Source organism: Schistocerca cancellata, chromosome 7 (assembly GCF_023864275.1).
Source record: "Schistocerca cancellata isolate TAMUIC-IGC-003103 chromosome 7, iqSchCanc2.1, whole genome shotgun sequence".
In the NCBI taxonomy this organism is placed as follows: Eukaryota; Metazoa; Arthropoda; class Insecta; order Orthoptera; family Acrididae; genus Schistocerca; species Schistocerca cancellata.
The window spans coordinates 61717479-61735962 of NC_064632.1; the positions used below are offsets into that span (position 1 = coordinate 61717479).

General features: G+C 41.2%; 1 protein-coding gene across 1 annotated transcript in view; it reads left to right on the top strand.

Annotated features, from left to right (window-relative positions):
* Positions 1 to 18484, top strand: part of LOC126092643 (medium-chain acyl-CoA ligase ACSF2, mitochondrial-like) — a 270564-nt gene that overhangs the window by 225463 nt on the left and 26617 nt on the right. The window contains exons 9-10 of the mRNA XM_049908366.1: positions 5674 to 5781; positions 13923 to 14071. Coding sequence (XP_049764323.1) covers positions 5674 to 5781; positions 13923 to 14071 — 257 coding nt within the window. The remainder of the gene's footprint in view (positions 1 to 5673; positions 5782 to 13922; positions 14072 to 18484) is intronic.

Genomic DNA, 18484 nt, shown 5'->3' on the forward strand with positions numbered 1-18484 from the left:
CTCTGTTCTAAGAAATAAACCATGTTGTCTACAGCACACTTGCACGTTGTGAACAGCACACGCTTACAGCAGAAAGACCACGTACAGAATGGCGCACACACAGACTGCGTTGTCTTCTATATCTTTCACATCACTTGCAGCGCCATCTGTTGTTGAAAATTGTAACTACTGTAATTTCGAAAGTTTGTCCGCCTGAAAATGTACTGTTGTCCCAAGCATATTGCAACAAACGGTGTATTTCTATCGCTGCTCGTTTAGTTTTTATTGCCGTTTCAAATATACCGGTCATTTTTGAAACACCCTGTATTTCGTAAGTCGATTTTTGACCAGTTTATTACTTCTAACATGGATCGGTGGCTGAAGTCACGTTCATTGAAGAAGGGTCAGTTTCTCCATCGCCTTCACAACAAAGGAAGTTTCCAGTTGAAATGAATGAGGAGGGAGGACGACCAAAGGAAGAACAAAAACAACAAGCTCCACAGCCGGATTTATTATGTGAAAACGCTGCAAGTACTCCATTGGTTGCAATATCCTGCGGAAGAGGAATAACCAAGAAGCATAAGTACAACGAAAGCTGTATAGAAATGGGCTTTATGGAGACAAAGTAGGGTAAATCTCAGTGTGTAATTTGTGCTCGAGTCCTTCCGAACAGTTCAATGGTTCCATTTAAATTGCGCCGTCATTTTGAAGGCTAAAGACATCGATTTTTTCAAAAGGAAGACTGCTGAACTAGCTGCTTCTCAGCACAGCATCAAAACTCATGCAAAAACAATTAATGAAAATTCATTAAAAGCTTCTTTCTTGGTCAGTTACTGAGTGGCAGAAACAAGCAAAGCTCATACCATTGCAGAAAAATCTCATAAAGCTGTGTGATAATGATATTGTTTCTTGCATGCTAGACGAAAAGGCAGTAAAGCTTGTATCTTCGGTGCCATTATCAAACAATACTGTCAAGAGACGCAGTGTTGACATGTCAAATGATGTGAAAGACACTCTTGTTTCTCGCATCCAACACAATTTATTTTCTCTGCAGATAGATGAATCCACTGATGCAGGATTAGCGATTTTATTGGCTTGTGTCCGTTATGAATATTCTGGATGTTTTGAGAAGCACCTCTTATTGTGCAGACCACTACCTGCCAACACAACAGGTGCTGAAATATTCCGTCTATTGGATGATTTTTTAAGGACTAACGAAGTTTCATGGTAATTGCATAGATGTGTGCACAGATGGCGCAACAGCTTTGACGGGTCCTATAGTCGGAGCAATAACGAAAATAAAAGAAAACGCCAAAAGAATTGCAGCAGTAGTAACTGTGCTCTCCACAGATACGCTTTAGCTACGAAACAAATGCCTGTTTCGTTCAAGAAAGTTTTAGACGGATCCATTCAAATCGTTAACTACACAAAATCAAGGCCGTTGAAGTCAAGACTTTTCACAATATTGTGTGAAGATATGGGAAGCCTTCATCGTGCCCTGCTTCTCCACACAGAAGTGAGGTGGCTCTCACGTGGGAATGCACTCTCTCGGTTGTATGAATTAAGATTGGAAGTCTTTGCTTTCCTTTTGGAGCACAACACGAAATTAGCAGACCTTATTAATGACGAAAATTGGCAGTGTATACTTGCCTATTTGTCAGATATTTTCTCCAAAATGAACGAAATGAATATTTCACTCCAAGGGCAAAGTGAAACCAAGGGTACTGCTATCGACAAAGTTCGAGCATTCAAGAGGAAAATCAAGTTTTGGGCAGAGAGTGTCGAGGAGGGGGAGGTCGAGTGTTTTCCTCTTCTTAAGTTTTTGAAAAAAAAAATGGTTCAAATGGCTCGGAGCACTATGGGACTTAACTTCTGAGGTCATCAGTCCCCTAGAACTTAGAACTACTTAAACCTAACTAACCTAAGGATATCACACACATCCACGCCCGAGGCAGGATTCGAACCTGCGACCGTAGAAGTCGCGCGGTTCCGGACTGAGCGCCTAGAACCGCTCGGCCACCGTGGCCGGCGGAGTTTTTGAAAAACAGAACATTGGCGCTTGGGAAGACTTTGTTTCATCAAATCCTGGAACATCTCCGAAGCTTGATGTCATTGTTGGAGCATTATTTCACAACAGCTTAAGATGAGCTGCAGAAATACGAATTGGTGGTCAACCCATTCACTGTATCCAAAAATCCGAACATTCTATCATCAAATGAATATGAGTTGTTGATAGAAATTGCCACAGAACCTACCTTGAAATCAAGTTTTGACACTGACAGTTACTCACACTTTTGGATCCGTTTGGCTAACAAGAAATACTACCCCCTTGTTGAAAAGGCAAAACGTGTACTTCTTCCGTTTGCCACAACATACATGTGTGAATCTGGATTCTCGATCAACGCTGCCCACAAAACTAAGTACCGAAGCTGCCTAGATGCAGAACCAGACATCCGTCTCCAGTTGTCAAGAACTGAACCCAACTTTTCAAATTTTTGTCAGCTGAAGCACCCTCAACCATCACATTAGGATTCCATTATTATTCCTACAGACTCATCTATAGTAAAGACGAAAGCATTCTTCGTCGTAGATGCTCAGTGAACGTACCTGAATTATAACTCTGTAGGAATTTTGTTTCTGTCCTCTATCATTTACAAAATAATTATTAATTGAATTCTGTTGGCATTGATATTTTTGTTACGAAAATTAAAATGATCTCTAAAGCTAATTTCTTTTCTTTATAATATATTCCGTCCTCTAAGTTAAAAATTTGGCCTGCCTATACTTCAATTACAGTTGCTTGCTTTTACTCTGTCACTATATTGTGGCAACTGGCTGCAAGCGTAAACAAATGAGGACTTTTCACGCACCACCTCGTAAAAGGTAAACCTCCTCTGCCAGAACTGCTTCCTTTGAGAAAAAAAGTCTTACGTTCTGTGAAATGCTTTGTCTTCTTATATAAAAATAAGAGAGTCTGTTTGTTTGTTTTCCTAATTTGTTTACAGTCGTGGCTGACTGTCACGATATAGTGTCCAAGTAGTTGTTGAAGTTGTCAGCTGTGGCTAAACTGTTGCCACGCCGCCTGCCAGTTGCCAGCTACCAATTGATAGTAGACTGTTGCAACGCCGCCTGCTAGCTGCCGGCTATGGACTGACATCTACCGTTCAGTAGATAAGCAAACACGTAAAAATAACTAGACTTTCCGAGCTGGCCGGCCGGAGTGGCCGAGCGGTTGTAGGCGCTACAGTCTGGAACTGCGCGACCGCTACGGTCGCAGGTTCGAATCCTGCCTCGGGCATGGATGTGTGTGATGTCCTTAGGTTAGTTAGGTTTAAGTAGTTCTAAGTTCTAGGGGACTGATGACCTCAGCAGTTAAGTCCCATAGTGGTCAGAGCCATTTGAACCATTTTCCGAGCTGTTTACATGGGCACGAAAATCGATTGTGGAACTGGAAAACGGCTTTATAAAACAGATTTCCAGAATCGATTTTGAACTGTTTACCTGACTAACCAAAAGCGGAACTGGGACATCGGCTTACGAAATCCGGTTTTGGAAACGCATGTAAACTGGGTGAATGTATTCCCACGCATTGCACAACAGATGTCACAATAGTCCTTTAAAGGCAATTCCTTGGCCTCTTTTCTTTCGTGATGTGTTTGTATCCGGCTCTGCCTCTTTTCTTCACAGCCGCGCGGAATGGCCGCGCAGTCTAGGGCGCCATGTCGTCGTGGATTGGGCGGCCGTCTGAGGTTCGAGTCCTTCCTCGGGCATGTGTGTGTGTGTGTGTGTGTGTGTGTGTGTGTTGCCCTTAGCGGAAGTTAAACTTAGGTTAATAGTGTGTTAAACTTAGGTTAATAGTGTGCAAGACTAGGGACTAATGACACCAGCAGTTAAGTCCCATAGACTTTACATACATTTGAACATTTTTCTTCGGATTTCACGAAAAACCACACACACACACACACACACACACACACACACACGACTGTTACGAAACATGCATGCTCCTTACACAAAAGTAGCCAAACAGTGGAAGTGAAAAGACCACAAGCTGCAGCTTGTCAACAGCGAACATTTTGGACGAGACGTTGATTGCTCTTGGAGAAAGGCTGCTCCAACGTGTGAAATGTGAATTACCAAGTAGTTTTAATCAGGCTATAGTGTGTTGAACAAAGGGAGTAGATCCACTAGTAAGTGTCTGGATACAGTGGGAATTCAGATTGCTTCGTTAATTTCAAGTTGTTTTCATTCATCTCTAAACCAAAGACTATTGATACTTCTGGGGGTGGGGGGTCATTGGGAAGATGGCACTTGCATTAAGAAGCTTTCAGATCCCATTGGTTTCGCTCTGAAATTTAAAGGTACTGTGCTCTTGACTGACGAGGGGTCCGCCATGGATTTTCGGCTGAAGAAGGGGGTCCGCCAGCTAAAAAGGTTGGGAAGCCTTGATCCAAGCCGGCCGGAATGGCCGAGCGGTTCTAGGCGCTACAGTCTGGAACCGCGCGACCGCTACGGTCGCAGGTTCGAATCCTGCCTCGGGCGTGGATGTGTGTGATGTCCTTAGGTTAGTTAGGTTTAAGTAGTTCTAAGTTCTAGGGGACTGATGACCTCAGAAGTTAAGTCCCATAGCGCTCAGAGCCATTTGAACCATTTTTGAACCCTGACCCAAGACAACGATTTTAGAATGAAGCATGTATTCAAAAATACAAAGTAAAACTTCACGTGATCTTCACACATGACATTGGTCTGAACAGTACAATGCTTGACAAAGTGAACAATGATTTAAAAGGAAATAATGTTAAAAAATTTATTTAAAAACCAAACAGCTTTATCAGTTAATATATAAATGCATCGCCGGCCGCGGTGGCCGAGCGGTTCTAGGCGCTACAGTCTGGAACCGCGCGACGGCTGCGGTCGCAGGTTCGAATCCTGCCTCGGGCATGGATGTGTGTGATGTCCTTAGGTTAGTTAGGTTTAAGTAGTTCTAAGTTCTAGGGGACTGATGACCTCAGTAGTTAAGTCCCATAGTGCTCAGAGCCATTTTTTGTATTAATGCATGACTCAGGGAAGTGGGGTGGTCTTTCTCTCAGCTCTGAGCAAGTGAACGAAGTTAACTAGCTCCCAATAATCATTTCTACAAATTAGGTGCGCAGTGTTGCAGTCTTACCTCGAAGTGCTTCTCTCAAAATATATATATATATATATATATATATATATATATATATATATATATATATATATATATTTATTCGCCTTCCAGTATATACATCATATTCATCCTTGCTTTCCTTTACAATAAATGTTTCTTCACCTAACAGGTACAATCAGAAGTCAACACAGTACTACAGAATACGCCCATCACCTACCACACTTCAACTAAGAATGTATCAGACTGCTCAGACACAAAGATTGTGCGACTGCAAGACCAATTATTGTTTTTAACCGTAACATAACTTGCTCTCTCTCTGACGTGCACAACGACAACAAACAAAAATCAAAATGACATGACCACCTTACAACGTGTTCCTAGATGCACTATCCTCCAGGTACAACGCTCTCCCCTACTTCATAATTTGTTTAATATTATCGAAATTCAGTTACCGAAAGTCCCTAGTATTACCTTGTATCTTTTTCTGTGTGTATTCAAAAAGTCACGTATTAATGCGGACCTGGCATGTTGCCTTGTGCCTGCAGTCTCTGTACGGTCTGACGGAGACGAGCCCTGTGGTCTTCCAGTCTCAGCCAACCGACTCGGAGGATCAGATGCTCAACACCGTGGGAGCTGTCTCGCAACACGTCGAGGTGAGGTGAGCAACGCAGCGCCGCCATCTTCCCTTGTGTCCAGCGAGTGGCAAACATACCGACGGAAGTGGAAAGTGTGACACCACGAACGCCTTGGCCGACCGCTACCAAACTGTTATCCAGCATCCCCTTGCCTGTGGAACGTGCTCGTCAAAATTTAATCCTTAAAAAATCTTATTTCAGCATATTCAGTGCAGCAAAACGCAATTTCCGCATGTCAAGTATGGTGTGCGTACGTGGCAACGCATCACTACGAATATTTGCTGGAGCTCACAATAATTGCTGGAGATCATCCAAGATCATCCTGCAGTCACTAAACGAGCTAGGGATCTTCACTGTAGCCTCACAATATATATCCGAACGAACCCAAAAGTAATAGCAGTGTACATGGCTACAACACTAGGAGAAAGGATGATCTTCACTACTCAAGGTTAAATCTAACTTTGGCTCAGAAAGGGGTAACTTATGCTGCCACAAAACTCTTTGGTCACTTACCTAATAGCATCAAAAGTCTGACAGATAGCCATATAGCATTTAAAAGGAAACTAAAAGAATTTCTGAATGGCAACTTCTTTTACTCATTAGATGAACTTTTGGATATAGTAAGTGGGTAATTTCCCCCCCCCCCCCCACCCCAAAACAAAATGTTAAGTGTCATGTAATATTTTGTGTAATGTAATATCTTGTACAGACACCTTTTATTAACCTGACACGTTCCACACCATTACGAAGTGTCGTATTCATGATCTATGGAACAAGTACTAATCTTATCTTCGCCGGCCTCGGTGACCGAGCGGTTCTAGGCGTTTCAGTCTGGAACCACGCGGCTGCTACGGTCGCAGGTTCGAATCCTGCCTCGGGCATGGATGTGTGTGATATCGTTAGGTTTAAGTAGTTCTAAGTCTAGGGGACTGATGACGTCAGAAGTTAAGTCCCATAGTGCTCAGAGCCATTTGAACTACGAGTTCGCTTCCGCAACCCGACTGCTAGCAGACAATCTCGTGCTGTAGCGGTTGATGAGTCGTCCAGTAAAAAGCCGCATCGCGAACTCTATGCGTCCGATACGACCGTACAGGTTGTATGGGAATGTGCATGTGGTGTGAATGACGAAATAACACCATAGAGTCTCTCTCCATCAGCTCGCCGAAAATCAAAGTTCTAAGCTGTTCGCAACTTCTATATCAGCTGACTCGCCGAAAATCAAAGTTCTAAGCTGTTCGCAAGTTCTATATCAGCTGGGAGCCCCCACGTGCTACTGTAACAAAAGATTCTCCCACACATACACAGCACAAACACTTTAATGGGCCCACGTAAATGTGGTTGGACTTACAAGTTTGGTTACGTTTCGTGTATGGGGCGCCAACTCACATTCGTGGGACAATGTACCCAATGTTCCACCAAAATATTTAATATAAATGCAGATCGGATCTGCTATGCAAAAATCACGTACGCACTCACGCATTTTTGAAAGTTTCACAAATCTGAGTTCTTTTCCAATAAGAACAAAGAAAAATATAGAAATTTACAGTTCACAATAAATTAATTTCAGAGCCTCACCGAGTTACTTAAGATCTTGGAGACGGCTGAATAAGCCACGATTAATTGCGTGGGATATCTTTAGAAAACCTTTGACGTTCCACAGTATCTCAAACTATTAATTCCACAGTGGTTACACACTGAAATCTTATAAGTGCGTCTTGTATCACACACAATCCGGGAAATAAGAAGTTCATCAGATGTCGCAAAATATCCATGTCTGAAAGTAGGAACTCTGAATAATTCACACACGCGAACTAGTGGCTATTTCACTGCTCGTATAAAACTTTCTCTTAACATAGTCTGACCGCCTCCAACGGCGTCCGTACGTAGGCTCCTCTCCAAATTGCCGCTGTTCGCCCAGGAAACCTCGGTCAAGCACCACAGAAGTCAGTTAAACTACTGAACGTGAAAATTGCTGAAATTCTTAATTTTGACGTTTTATACCATATGATACATCAAATTACACGGAAATTTTCCGAGAAATATTGTGTTGTTATCAAATTTATTTTATCTACCATAGTTTATTTATAAACAATAATTTCTATGTTTGTCCTCTGTTTCCAGATGTACAAAGTGTACATATTAACAAACAATTTAAAGCCAGCCACTGTGGCAGAGCGGTTCTAGGCGCTTCAGTCCGGAACCGCGCTGCTGCTATGGTCGCAGGTTCGAATCCTGCCTCGGGCATGGATGTGTGTGATGTCCTTAGGTTAGTTAGGTTTAAGCAGTTCTAAGTCTAGGGGACTGATAACCTCAGATGTTAAGTCCCACAGTGCTTAGAGCCATTTCGTCTGTAGGAGATAAACAGCATATATTTAGTTCAGTTAAGGAGGCAGCATCATTTTTCTGAGTAGTAGCTTATCTTCTAGCTTACAATGTTAAATTCAGATGGCATAAGCACAGTTAGCAATTAGCCATCTAGTAATAGTAGTGGAAATAGTGGTAGTAGTAGTAGTTCATTGTTTGCACACTGTACACATTAAGTTTTTATGAAATGGTTATCTTTTGTTAATGTGTACCTCGACTCCTTCCACATCCCTGAATGTTTTACTTCTTGATGGGATGTATGGAATGCGAGGTATGAATGAATGAATGAATGAATGAATTCACCCTTCCCCTGTGGGTGAATACAGTAGTGTGCCCTGTCCTGTTAAAAGTTACATTTGCGTCGATTAATTTTAGTCTGTCTGTACATCATTATAGTTTACTTTATCCCCTACCTTCTAGTAAGGCACCAGGAATAATGACGGTGATAATAATTTGGGAATTTCATGCCATATCTAAGAATTATTTGTAGATGGCTAAGGCGTACTACTTTAAAATCACTTATAATAATAATAATAATAATAAACCAAACGTATATATACAACTGCAGAAATCTGTAGTTATTGATACATGTCATATACCGTACAGTTAAAAGAAAGTCACGCTTGATCAAGGTCCGCGTCACTTTCTATTTTTAACCAGACATAACGTCTGAGAAAAGAAAGAAATACTTATAATAATAATAATACGAACTTACGGCTTTCTGTAGGTGAAAAATTGGTCCGTACCTTGTTTTATATTTGAAATAAATCGTTGTAGCACCGTCATAAGTTGCGTTGAGAAGTATCTTATTTTATTTCTTGACGGTGATTAATGTGGGGCGCCTGTGTCTATTTTCAAACCGTCCAAATCGTGTGACAATACAAGTGATAGCCTATGTACCAAAACCGCCCCTGCAGTGATGCTCAAAGCGTCACTGTTGTCGACGACTCAACAACAGTAAATAGACCACATAGAATAGACATTAGAGTTGCCTTATGAGGTCTATCTGCTGTTTTTTAGTCGGCCACAGTGCCGCTTTGAGCATCACTGCAGGGACAGTTTTGGTACATAGGCTATCACTTGTATTGTCACACGATTTGGATGGTTTGAAAATAGACACAGGTGTCCGAAATTAATCACCGTCAAGAAATAAAAAAAGATACTTCTCAATGCAACTTATGACGATGCTACAACCATTTATTTCAATAACAATAATAGTGGTTGTAGTAGTAGTTGTTGTTGTCGTTTTTGTTTTAATCCACCGTAAACCATTTTTACAAGGACACTGGACATGTTTTGATATAAGAGTGTAAGAACGAGAAGAATTGTAATTAATGTAACATATTGCATGTTACTTATCTTTTAGTTTTACATGGCTGTAAGTGGCGCTGATGTGGAGGAGACAGTCGAAAACTCTGACCTCCCCCCCCCCCCCCCCGCCCCCTTTTCCCAAACCGAACCCTGGCTACACAACTCCGTGTATCATACGAAGGCCATTCGGAAAGTAAAGTCCGATTGATCGCGAAATTTAAACCACTGTGAAAATCAAAAGTGTTTTACTTGCAACAGTTAGTTACACCTACCTGCTACTTCTCTGTATAGTCTCCCCTCCGACTGAAACATTCGTCGTGGCGTTGTACTAACTTTCCAGTACCCTCGTCATAGAAGGCATACGCCAGTGCTTTCTGCCAGTTCTCTACCCTGATCTGCAGCTTGTCGCCTGTGCTAAATTGCTGTCTTCATAGCCAGCGATTCGTGTGATCTGAGATGAGAATCAGAGGGCGGCAAGTCCGGGCTGCCTGTTGGACGACCTAACACTTCCCACTGAAGGAGCATCGTCATTGCCACGTGCCCTTCGCGCTAGAATTTCACCCGGAACAAGTCCCGTCCATTCACCCCCCCTCCGTGCCTATCCGTAGTGTAAGGCCCTCCACCGAGCGAGGTGGCGCAGTGGTTAGCACACTGGACTCGCATTCGGGAGGACGACGGTTCAATCCCGTCTCCGGCCATCCTAATTCAGGTTTTCCGTGATTTCCCTAAATCGCTTCAGGCAAATGCCGGGATGGTTCCTTTGAAAGGGCACGGCCGATTTCCTTCCCCATCCTTCCCTTATCCGAGCTTGCGCTCCGTCTCTAATGACCTCGTTGTCGATGGGACGTTAAACACTAATCTCCTCCTCCTGTAAAGCCCTCCCCTAAACAGCCGCCAGTTCCGCAAACTGGAAGCTACATCAAAGTAGTTATCATCACAGTCCAACACAGACTGTGATGAAATTCAGTGACGATAAGAAATTTAAGTTTTGCTGGATTGTAATATAATATGAATGTGCATTATTAAAGAAATAAAAATATTTATAGAGAATTGAAAGCATCGCCAGCAATAGAAAACAAAAAATAACGTGATGTTATTTAATGGCAATAAGGACAAGTTTTCAATAACTAATTCACTTATTGTAATACGTTAATTTGAGGGAAACAGCAGAGCAAATATACAATGCGAGAACAATGGTTTTGAATCTTTCATGTCGGTAGTAAAGCCACGGATGCAGTCGAATAACTCTGTTGTATAAAATCAACGTTATATAGAAATAAGTCAAAGTCGTTTTGTTTATGTAGGACCTCACAGTAGCTCACGAAAATTAAAGAATATAAAATGCCATGAAGTAGAAATGCCTAATGAAAGCAGTAAGATATTTGCTTATACGACAAATTTCGTTAGTATTTGCATGGGTAATGGGTGAATTTTAACTTGTAGATTCTTCCAGTGCCATACCTGCGCATTATAAACAAGATTATAAAGAATTGTGGCTGTTTCTGTGTGATTAGTGTCCTATATGCTGTTGCAAACGCCTCAGGAAAATAATTGCCGTCATTCTTTGTCTTGTCTGTTTTTAACCAAAAGATTTATTAATTTCATAAATATCATTCAAACTATTTTTTAAAAATAATAATGATGATGTATATGTTTGTCACAGAGCGGATATGGAGGAAATAAATGCTGCAGTGTTTCACGGCTGTAAAACGTCCTTCATGCTGTGCTAGCTCTTAATCCACCCCTAAAACTTGTCAGCAAAAATATTCAGTGAATAAGATGCGAAAACAGCTTGGATCAATCTAGCAAGAACAAAGTAATTTTGATGCCCTTTGGATGTATAGTGAACATTGGTGCTTGTTTCACACATACTGTCTGAGTTCTGAAACTTAAGTGTCAAGTATACTGTGGTTCCTCTTTCTCCAAGCAAATTATTCTTTGAGGGTAGGTTTTTCCTGTTTTAGTTTTGGGTGCTTTTTCTCACATAGAAGTACGTTTCTTCATAGGCTATTCATCTGAATACTGAGTTCTCGTATTTAAAGAATTCAGTGCTAAATTGTTTCCTCCTATGTTTGCTGTGGAAGTACCTGGCACAGCTGAGGCCAACTGTGCACGTTTTTTGTAACGTGTCTTTTAACTATCTGGCAACATTTAAGACCTAGCAAGACATTAATGTAACAACTCCAAGTGCAGCCGAACACGGTAAACCACGTGGGTCAACTGAAAAGCTGCCTAGGCGCCGAACAAAGACCGGGAAAACCGGGGGTGAATGGGCGGGTCTTGTTCCGGGTGAAATCCTAGCGCTAACGATTCCTGTCATTGCCCCTGCAGTGTGCGTCCGAGAATTTTCATAAAGAAGAAAATGCATTGACAGTTACGTTATGTAGGCTGCATGAAATCAGGCGAAATCTCTCACAATCACTCATACTTGGCGGAAGACAATTTTTTAGGCGTCTTTACGTGCTCAGAACTGAATAGAGCGAACTGAAGCGGTGAACGGGCATACTATAAAGACTGTCTAACACATTGGTGCAAAGTTTCATCGGATTTTTCCTGTGGTTTCCATTTCGCGATTGATCGGACCTTACTTGTCGAATGGCCCTCGTACGTAAGATGGAGCAACGCCTTTGGACTTGTAAAGACATTGCTTTCCCCGAAAGTCGATCATTTTTTTTCTCTTGTTCATTACCCTGTCATAGTACGTATGTATCATTTATTTCAACTATTCTTTGTTAATACGTCACATTCTTTCTTCATTCATTTTGCTACTGTGTTATATTTTGTATTGTACGAATATGAATGTTCTGGTTCTATATGCTTTGTAAAACTTTGGTTAGGCTCGGAGAAGTATTGTGTTAGAGAGAGAGCGAACGACTATCGATAGAGTGCGTGCGAGTTGTTGTGGTACGCGGCCGGTTCGCGGGTGGAAAATTTCGGCGTGAAAGACGGTGATACACGGAAGAACAATTAATTACAGTGCGTCCGCTGTGTTAACAGGAGATCGTGCATTATTAAGTGAACAGTAAAACCTGAAAAGTATATCGAGTGTTTGCGGTGACGATTATACAGACTGTGTGAACTTGTGACAATTAGCCACGAACCAGACACCATTGTCGTGTGGAGACACTAACTGTTAGAATTGCGTGAAAGTGGACCAAACCAAAATGTTAAGTAAAAGAACAGTGCTGTGATTTGATCAAGAAACATTTATTATATCGTCCAAACTGTATTAAAGACGACGACGTTATTGAACTGATGTTTAACAGACTGTTATACTGAAAAACACATGTGACTGTTTTCCTGTGCAACACGGTGAAAGAACTGTACGAAGTATTGGCATTAACCGGATATATATTTTAAATGCTAAAGACGTTACATAACTCCGACCTACCCGCACCGCATGATTTATAAACTTTTAATAATAAAACGTCGCCCGCGTAACGACAACGCGCATACTGAAACTATTATTATCGCGCATCTGCTAGATGCCCGCGAAATACGTAATTTTGTTTTGAAGCTGACAGCCAATGAGAAAATAGGTGCAGTTTTCAAGCAGTAATGGCGGACAGCATCAGCTGGTAATATACGCTGATTCGACTACAACGGCGACGTGGACCACCGCCGTAACTGGAATATTAATGAAACAAGAGGATCCGTCATTACCTTCACGCGACGAACCAGGATTCACTTCACACATCGTCCGCGCGGACCACCGCTGACGTCATCGCACTGCCTGCAGCAACAGTTAAGACATTAAAAGAAAATTATTACGCTCTCTCTCATTTCAAAATTAAAGACAATTGCAGTTAAATTAACTATTTTAAAAATACTGTCACAGTGTCTCAATTTTGTTTAGTCCCAATAAATATTCTTTCCATTATTTCGTGTTGTTGACAGTGTTGAAACCCGCCAATTAAAGTCAATTAATAATTTTCTTTGAAAATTCTTCTCAGACATTTTGCTGCTCATTATAATTTTATTTTAATGTTTGTTTGTAACTTTTTGTGGAGGGAGTACATATTTTATTTTTTGTGTAGTAAAATTAGCTACCATAAAATTACGTATATTACCAGCTGATGCTGTCCACCATTACAGCTTGAAAACTGCACCTATTTTCTCATTGGCTGTCAGCTTCAAAACAAAATTACGTATTTCGTGGGCATCTAGCAGATGCGCGATGTCTATGTAGGCCCCTACAATAATTTGTTTTTACTTTTGCAGGTTTACTCGAATTTTATTGACTTTAATTGTTCATTTGACCCCCTTTAAAGTGACTTATCGTATTTATGTAATAATTGTACCGAATTACCTAATTTATTTTTTTTTCTCGTTCATGACTAACAGGGGTAATCAGATTTCTTGTATCGGCTATGTTTTATTATTTAAAAAGGTTGTTTTTGTTTTTTTTTTTTTTAAAGTAGAGAACCAGTTTCTTTACAGACTCTGCTGGGAGGCAGTTTGTGTCTTTAGGCTGTCAGTTCCAGGTGAAGGTGGTGGACGAGCAGCGCAAAGTGGTGCCCATGGGGACGGTGGGCGAGCTGTGTGTGCGTGGCTACGTCACCGTGGCGCGCTACTGGTCGGACGAGGAGAGCACGCGCAGACTCTACTACCGCGAGCGCTGGCTCCGCACAGGGTAAGCACCGCACCTCCACCATCGGCAGCACGTCGAAACGGCGCCAGGTTACGTACTTGTGCTGTTGTGTTTCCTGCAAGATGACTTTCCGCACTAAGACCACAGCTTGCGATGTCCCGTGTCCTGGAGACGACTTATATGGGAAAAACACATCAAAAAGGTCACCAGTTTTGCTCATATCTCATTGTTATAACTTCACTTTGGCACTAGTCAATGTGGCTACTGTGACTACTATACGTTGACAATTGCGCATGAGCTACCACTGATGTGCCTGTCTGAACAGGCCCTAGCACCAACAAACAGTGTCAGGCACCCAGACACAATAAGTACAACTACAGAAATAACTACAAATATCTGTGTCCTGCACTGATATATTACATAACATAAATATTCAACTCTCCTGTGACCATTGTATAAACAGTCCCAGCCTGCACCAGACCCATTTAGGGACTAAGCCCAAATCGGTTAGCACTGTTGCAGGTTGAGTCAAAACGGACTTCACAATTCTGGAATGATATAGAAATTTATTGAGATAACTTCAAGAGTAGGTAGATGTATTATTTTGTAGCAAACAAAGTCAAGTTTCACAAAAAAGTGTCCAGTGTCTTTTTTGTTCCATGTGACTACCGTCTGCGATGCAGTAAACATCCCATAGATTATCAATTTCTTCCCACACTCGCTGCAGCAAATTGGACATTACTCGTGCAATTGCAGCTTAGGTTCGATTTTTCAGGTTACCTAAATTGTTTGGTAAGCGAGGAAAATACACACGATTAGCTGATTAAAACTGTGTGCCGGACCGAGACTCGAAATCGGAACCTTTGCCTTTCCCAGGCAAGTGCTCCTTTCTTCCAAGAGTGCTAGTTCTGCAAGGTTCGCAGGAGGGCTTCTGTGAAGTTTGGAATGTAGGAGACGAGGTACTGGCGGAATTAAAGCTGTGAGGACGGGGCGTGAGTCGTGCTTGGGTAGCTCAGTCAGTAGAGCACTTGCCCGCGAAAAGCAAAGGTCCCGAGTTCGACTCTCGGTCTGGCACACAGTTTTAATCTGCCAGGAAATTTCATATCAGCGCACACTCCGTTGTAGGGTGAAAATTTCATTCTACACACGATATTTAATTAAACCCCAGAGAAAAGAATCCCACGTTGTCAAGTCCGGAGAGCGAGCACGATCCGCACCAGTGAAAGTAGCTACTTTAACTGTGCACTGCACTGGCGCTCCTGGTGGCGGAATGGGATACTGTTTTACTAGGCGAAGCAAACTTAAGTCTGTTAGCTAAAAAGTGACACATATATCAATTCTGTAAGTTATCTCAAAAAATTTCTATATCGTTCCAAAATCTGTAAAATTATTTTTGACTCACCCTGTATTTTCTTCCCAATGTAGGCACTGCTCCATGGTGATGTCTTGCGTTATCGTTGGGCTGCTGATTCTGTGTTGAACGCATCAACAGCGAGTGTGGCTGTTACTTCGACGGACCGGTCTGTGCTTCACAGCAGGTGATCTGTGGTGAACTAGAGCTGCAACGGCACAGCACGCCACAGAACCTGGTTTATATCCTGGTTTTCGCAGTGATATGAAACTGTTCGCTTTTTGTTCCACGTGCCTGCTGACATGCAACATAGTTCCCGTTATGCTGGCGACCTTTGTACGACGCCATTCGAATGGCTAACGTACTCGCTCCGCCTGGAAGTTAGGCTGTCCCGTGCAACCTGCATGGCTAGAGGCCAGGCTAGCTTGCAGTGGAATCGCGGCAACACGCCTCGCGGGCACAACATTCGCGTTGATATCTACATGTGTCCCGTTATTTCTCGAATTACAATCAGGAGATTCTCAAATCCACCATTCTAGTTACAACTCTGGAATCGGATTTTGCCAAAACAAAGTATTTCGTAAATTTTTCTGTACATTTATATTGATGTCAGAATTTATTAATATTCATAAAGTATCATCCTTTTGTTGAAAAAATATTCTGTCATGGCGTGTTGACGTCGTACATCGATTCTCGATTATCAGTTGCTTCAGAGCTCTTGTTTTATAGAAAGTGTCGAAAAGTAAGTTGAGCAGTGCTCTCGTAGCGGGTCCTGTGGAATTAGAACTTGGTAGCTAGTCATCACTAAACCTGTTACATCACTGTCAATAAGTGTGGTTCTGATTTCCAGCCAATTTCGAAAGAAAAAGAAAAGAAATTGATATGAACAGAGAGGGATAAATTGAAGCAATTTATCTTGTAGCAGATGGTGTTTGTTATGTTACATGAGAATCAACTCCTATTACCCGAAATTTGTGTTGTGTTGAACAAACAGCCGGAAAATAGCCTATAAACAATCGATTAGCTGTAGATACAGTGTTTGCGAGCGATAATTGATTTGCAGAAAGGGAGGAAAATGCTGCTCTGGTAAACTGCGCTTCTCAAGTGTTTTCCAGAAATGGGGATCAAACGTTTTATGAACCTTTTGAATACCACACGACAACGCCGGCCATCTTAGCAGTAGTTTTGTTCATCCGAGGACCATTTTTACGAGAGTTCTGGACATTTCACGGTATTTCAGTTTAAGAACAAAATATGTAATTCAGATGTTTAGACATTTAGGGATTGACAGGTCTAGTTTGACAAGGATGGGGGCAAGAATATGCGTGGTCTTATGGCTCGAACCATCCGGCATTTGCATGAAGTAATTTAGGGAAACTACTGAAAACGTAAATCGAAATGGCTGGATATGGATTAGACCCTCCAACCCCCCCCCCCCCCCCCCAAATACGAAGTAAGTCTCTTTGAAACAGAGCAATCTCAATTGATTTCTCTCTAGTGTGCAATACTCTTTTGTTGAAACCTCTTCCAAAGAATTTATTTCCTAATGTAGAAAGCTAGAACCATACTATTTATTCATTTCACAAGATCAGTTGTCTCACACACACTACACGCAATATACACACAATATTTCGTAATGGAGTAAGCTAGCACTACGACGCTGTTCATTCGTTTCTCAACACCATTCTCTGCATACACTAAAAGTCGACATCAGTACCAGAGCGATGTCCTTCACCTTTCCGTTCGCTTACTCAAAAACTTAAGTCAAGATCTTTACGTAATAGGTGAGAAGCTGAGCACAGAAAGAAGAGCTTTGTTGGGAGGTTTTCCAGTAGAAAGGAAATATTTTAGTGTGAAAGTGTTATAAAATGACCGAGACTTCATTATTATTTACTTGTTTTAGAGTTCTTTTACAATATCCCCACTCTGTGTTATGCAAACAATCAATCCTTCACTGTTTAGAATGTATTGCTTCACAGGTACTTTTCAACTGTCTTTTTAAAAAAATAAGTTTGCTTTAGTAAGCTTTTTAAATTCCTTCTGCAGTTTATTGTACATTTTTTGTTCCCTAACAGAAAATACTTCTATGAATTTTGCTGCTAAATGTCAATGCAGCACAGATCGTGTTCCATGGTCACAGACTGAGCTGTCTGTACAGTAGTTAGAAGTGTTATCTTTGATATGCGTTACTGACTGCTAAGTGTACTCACATGGTTTAGCTAAAATTCCCAGTGTTCTGAACAGATCTTTACGATGGCACCGATTACCGTTTTTCGCAGTTAGTTTTAGGGCCATTTTTTGTAGTTTGGAGATTACGTTCATATTTAATACTTTTGATCACCGGAAAATGATTCCATAGTAAGTTAAGAATGGCCAAAACTGTTCTCGAAGAGCAATTAAAACCATCATCTGATCACTTAACAAAGAAATGATCAGATAGTCCTTCGCTCATTGTAGCTTTTATGAAGAGAAACCTGGAAGAGACCCTTCCGAGGAGTTTGGTTATCTACTTTTACTCAGTACTCTAACTGCTCGCCTTTGCCGAATAAATATTTTATATACTTTAGCTTCATTATCTCAGAATGTATTTCCCTAGTACAGCAGGGATTCGTAGCAAACAAAATAGCCTTAGAGACAAATTAGTGTGAAATATTTGAAATATGAAACATGATGTTCAAACAAGCTTCGCGATTAGATGTCAATGTATTTGCCTCCATTTTATATAGATGAAGAAGTACCAGAAAAAAAGAAAACAATTTGAAAGTCAGAGTAACTGAAATTGTTGCGTGATACCAGCTGATCAATACGAAATCAAAAGAATCCATTGAAATTGTACTTCTTGGTCTAATTGAGAGAGCAATCTCTCATCTAACACAAAGGTTGAAACTCAATATTACCATAAATTCAAAAGATAATTAAAAACATACCACCGCAGCCAACTCTTCTGCAAATTATCTAATTGTCTTGGTTTCTATTAGAAGAACGATAAGTAACAATATGCATTTTAAACAGGGCTTAATTTTTAGTCATACAGATAACTATTGTTAAACGATAAACATCCATGTAAGGTACCAATAGGATAAACAGTACTTGATTGACTTACT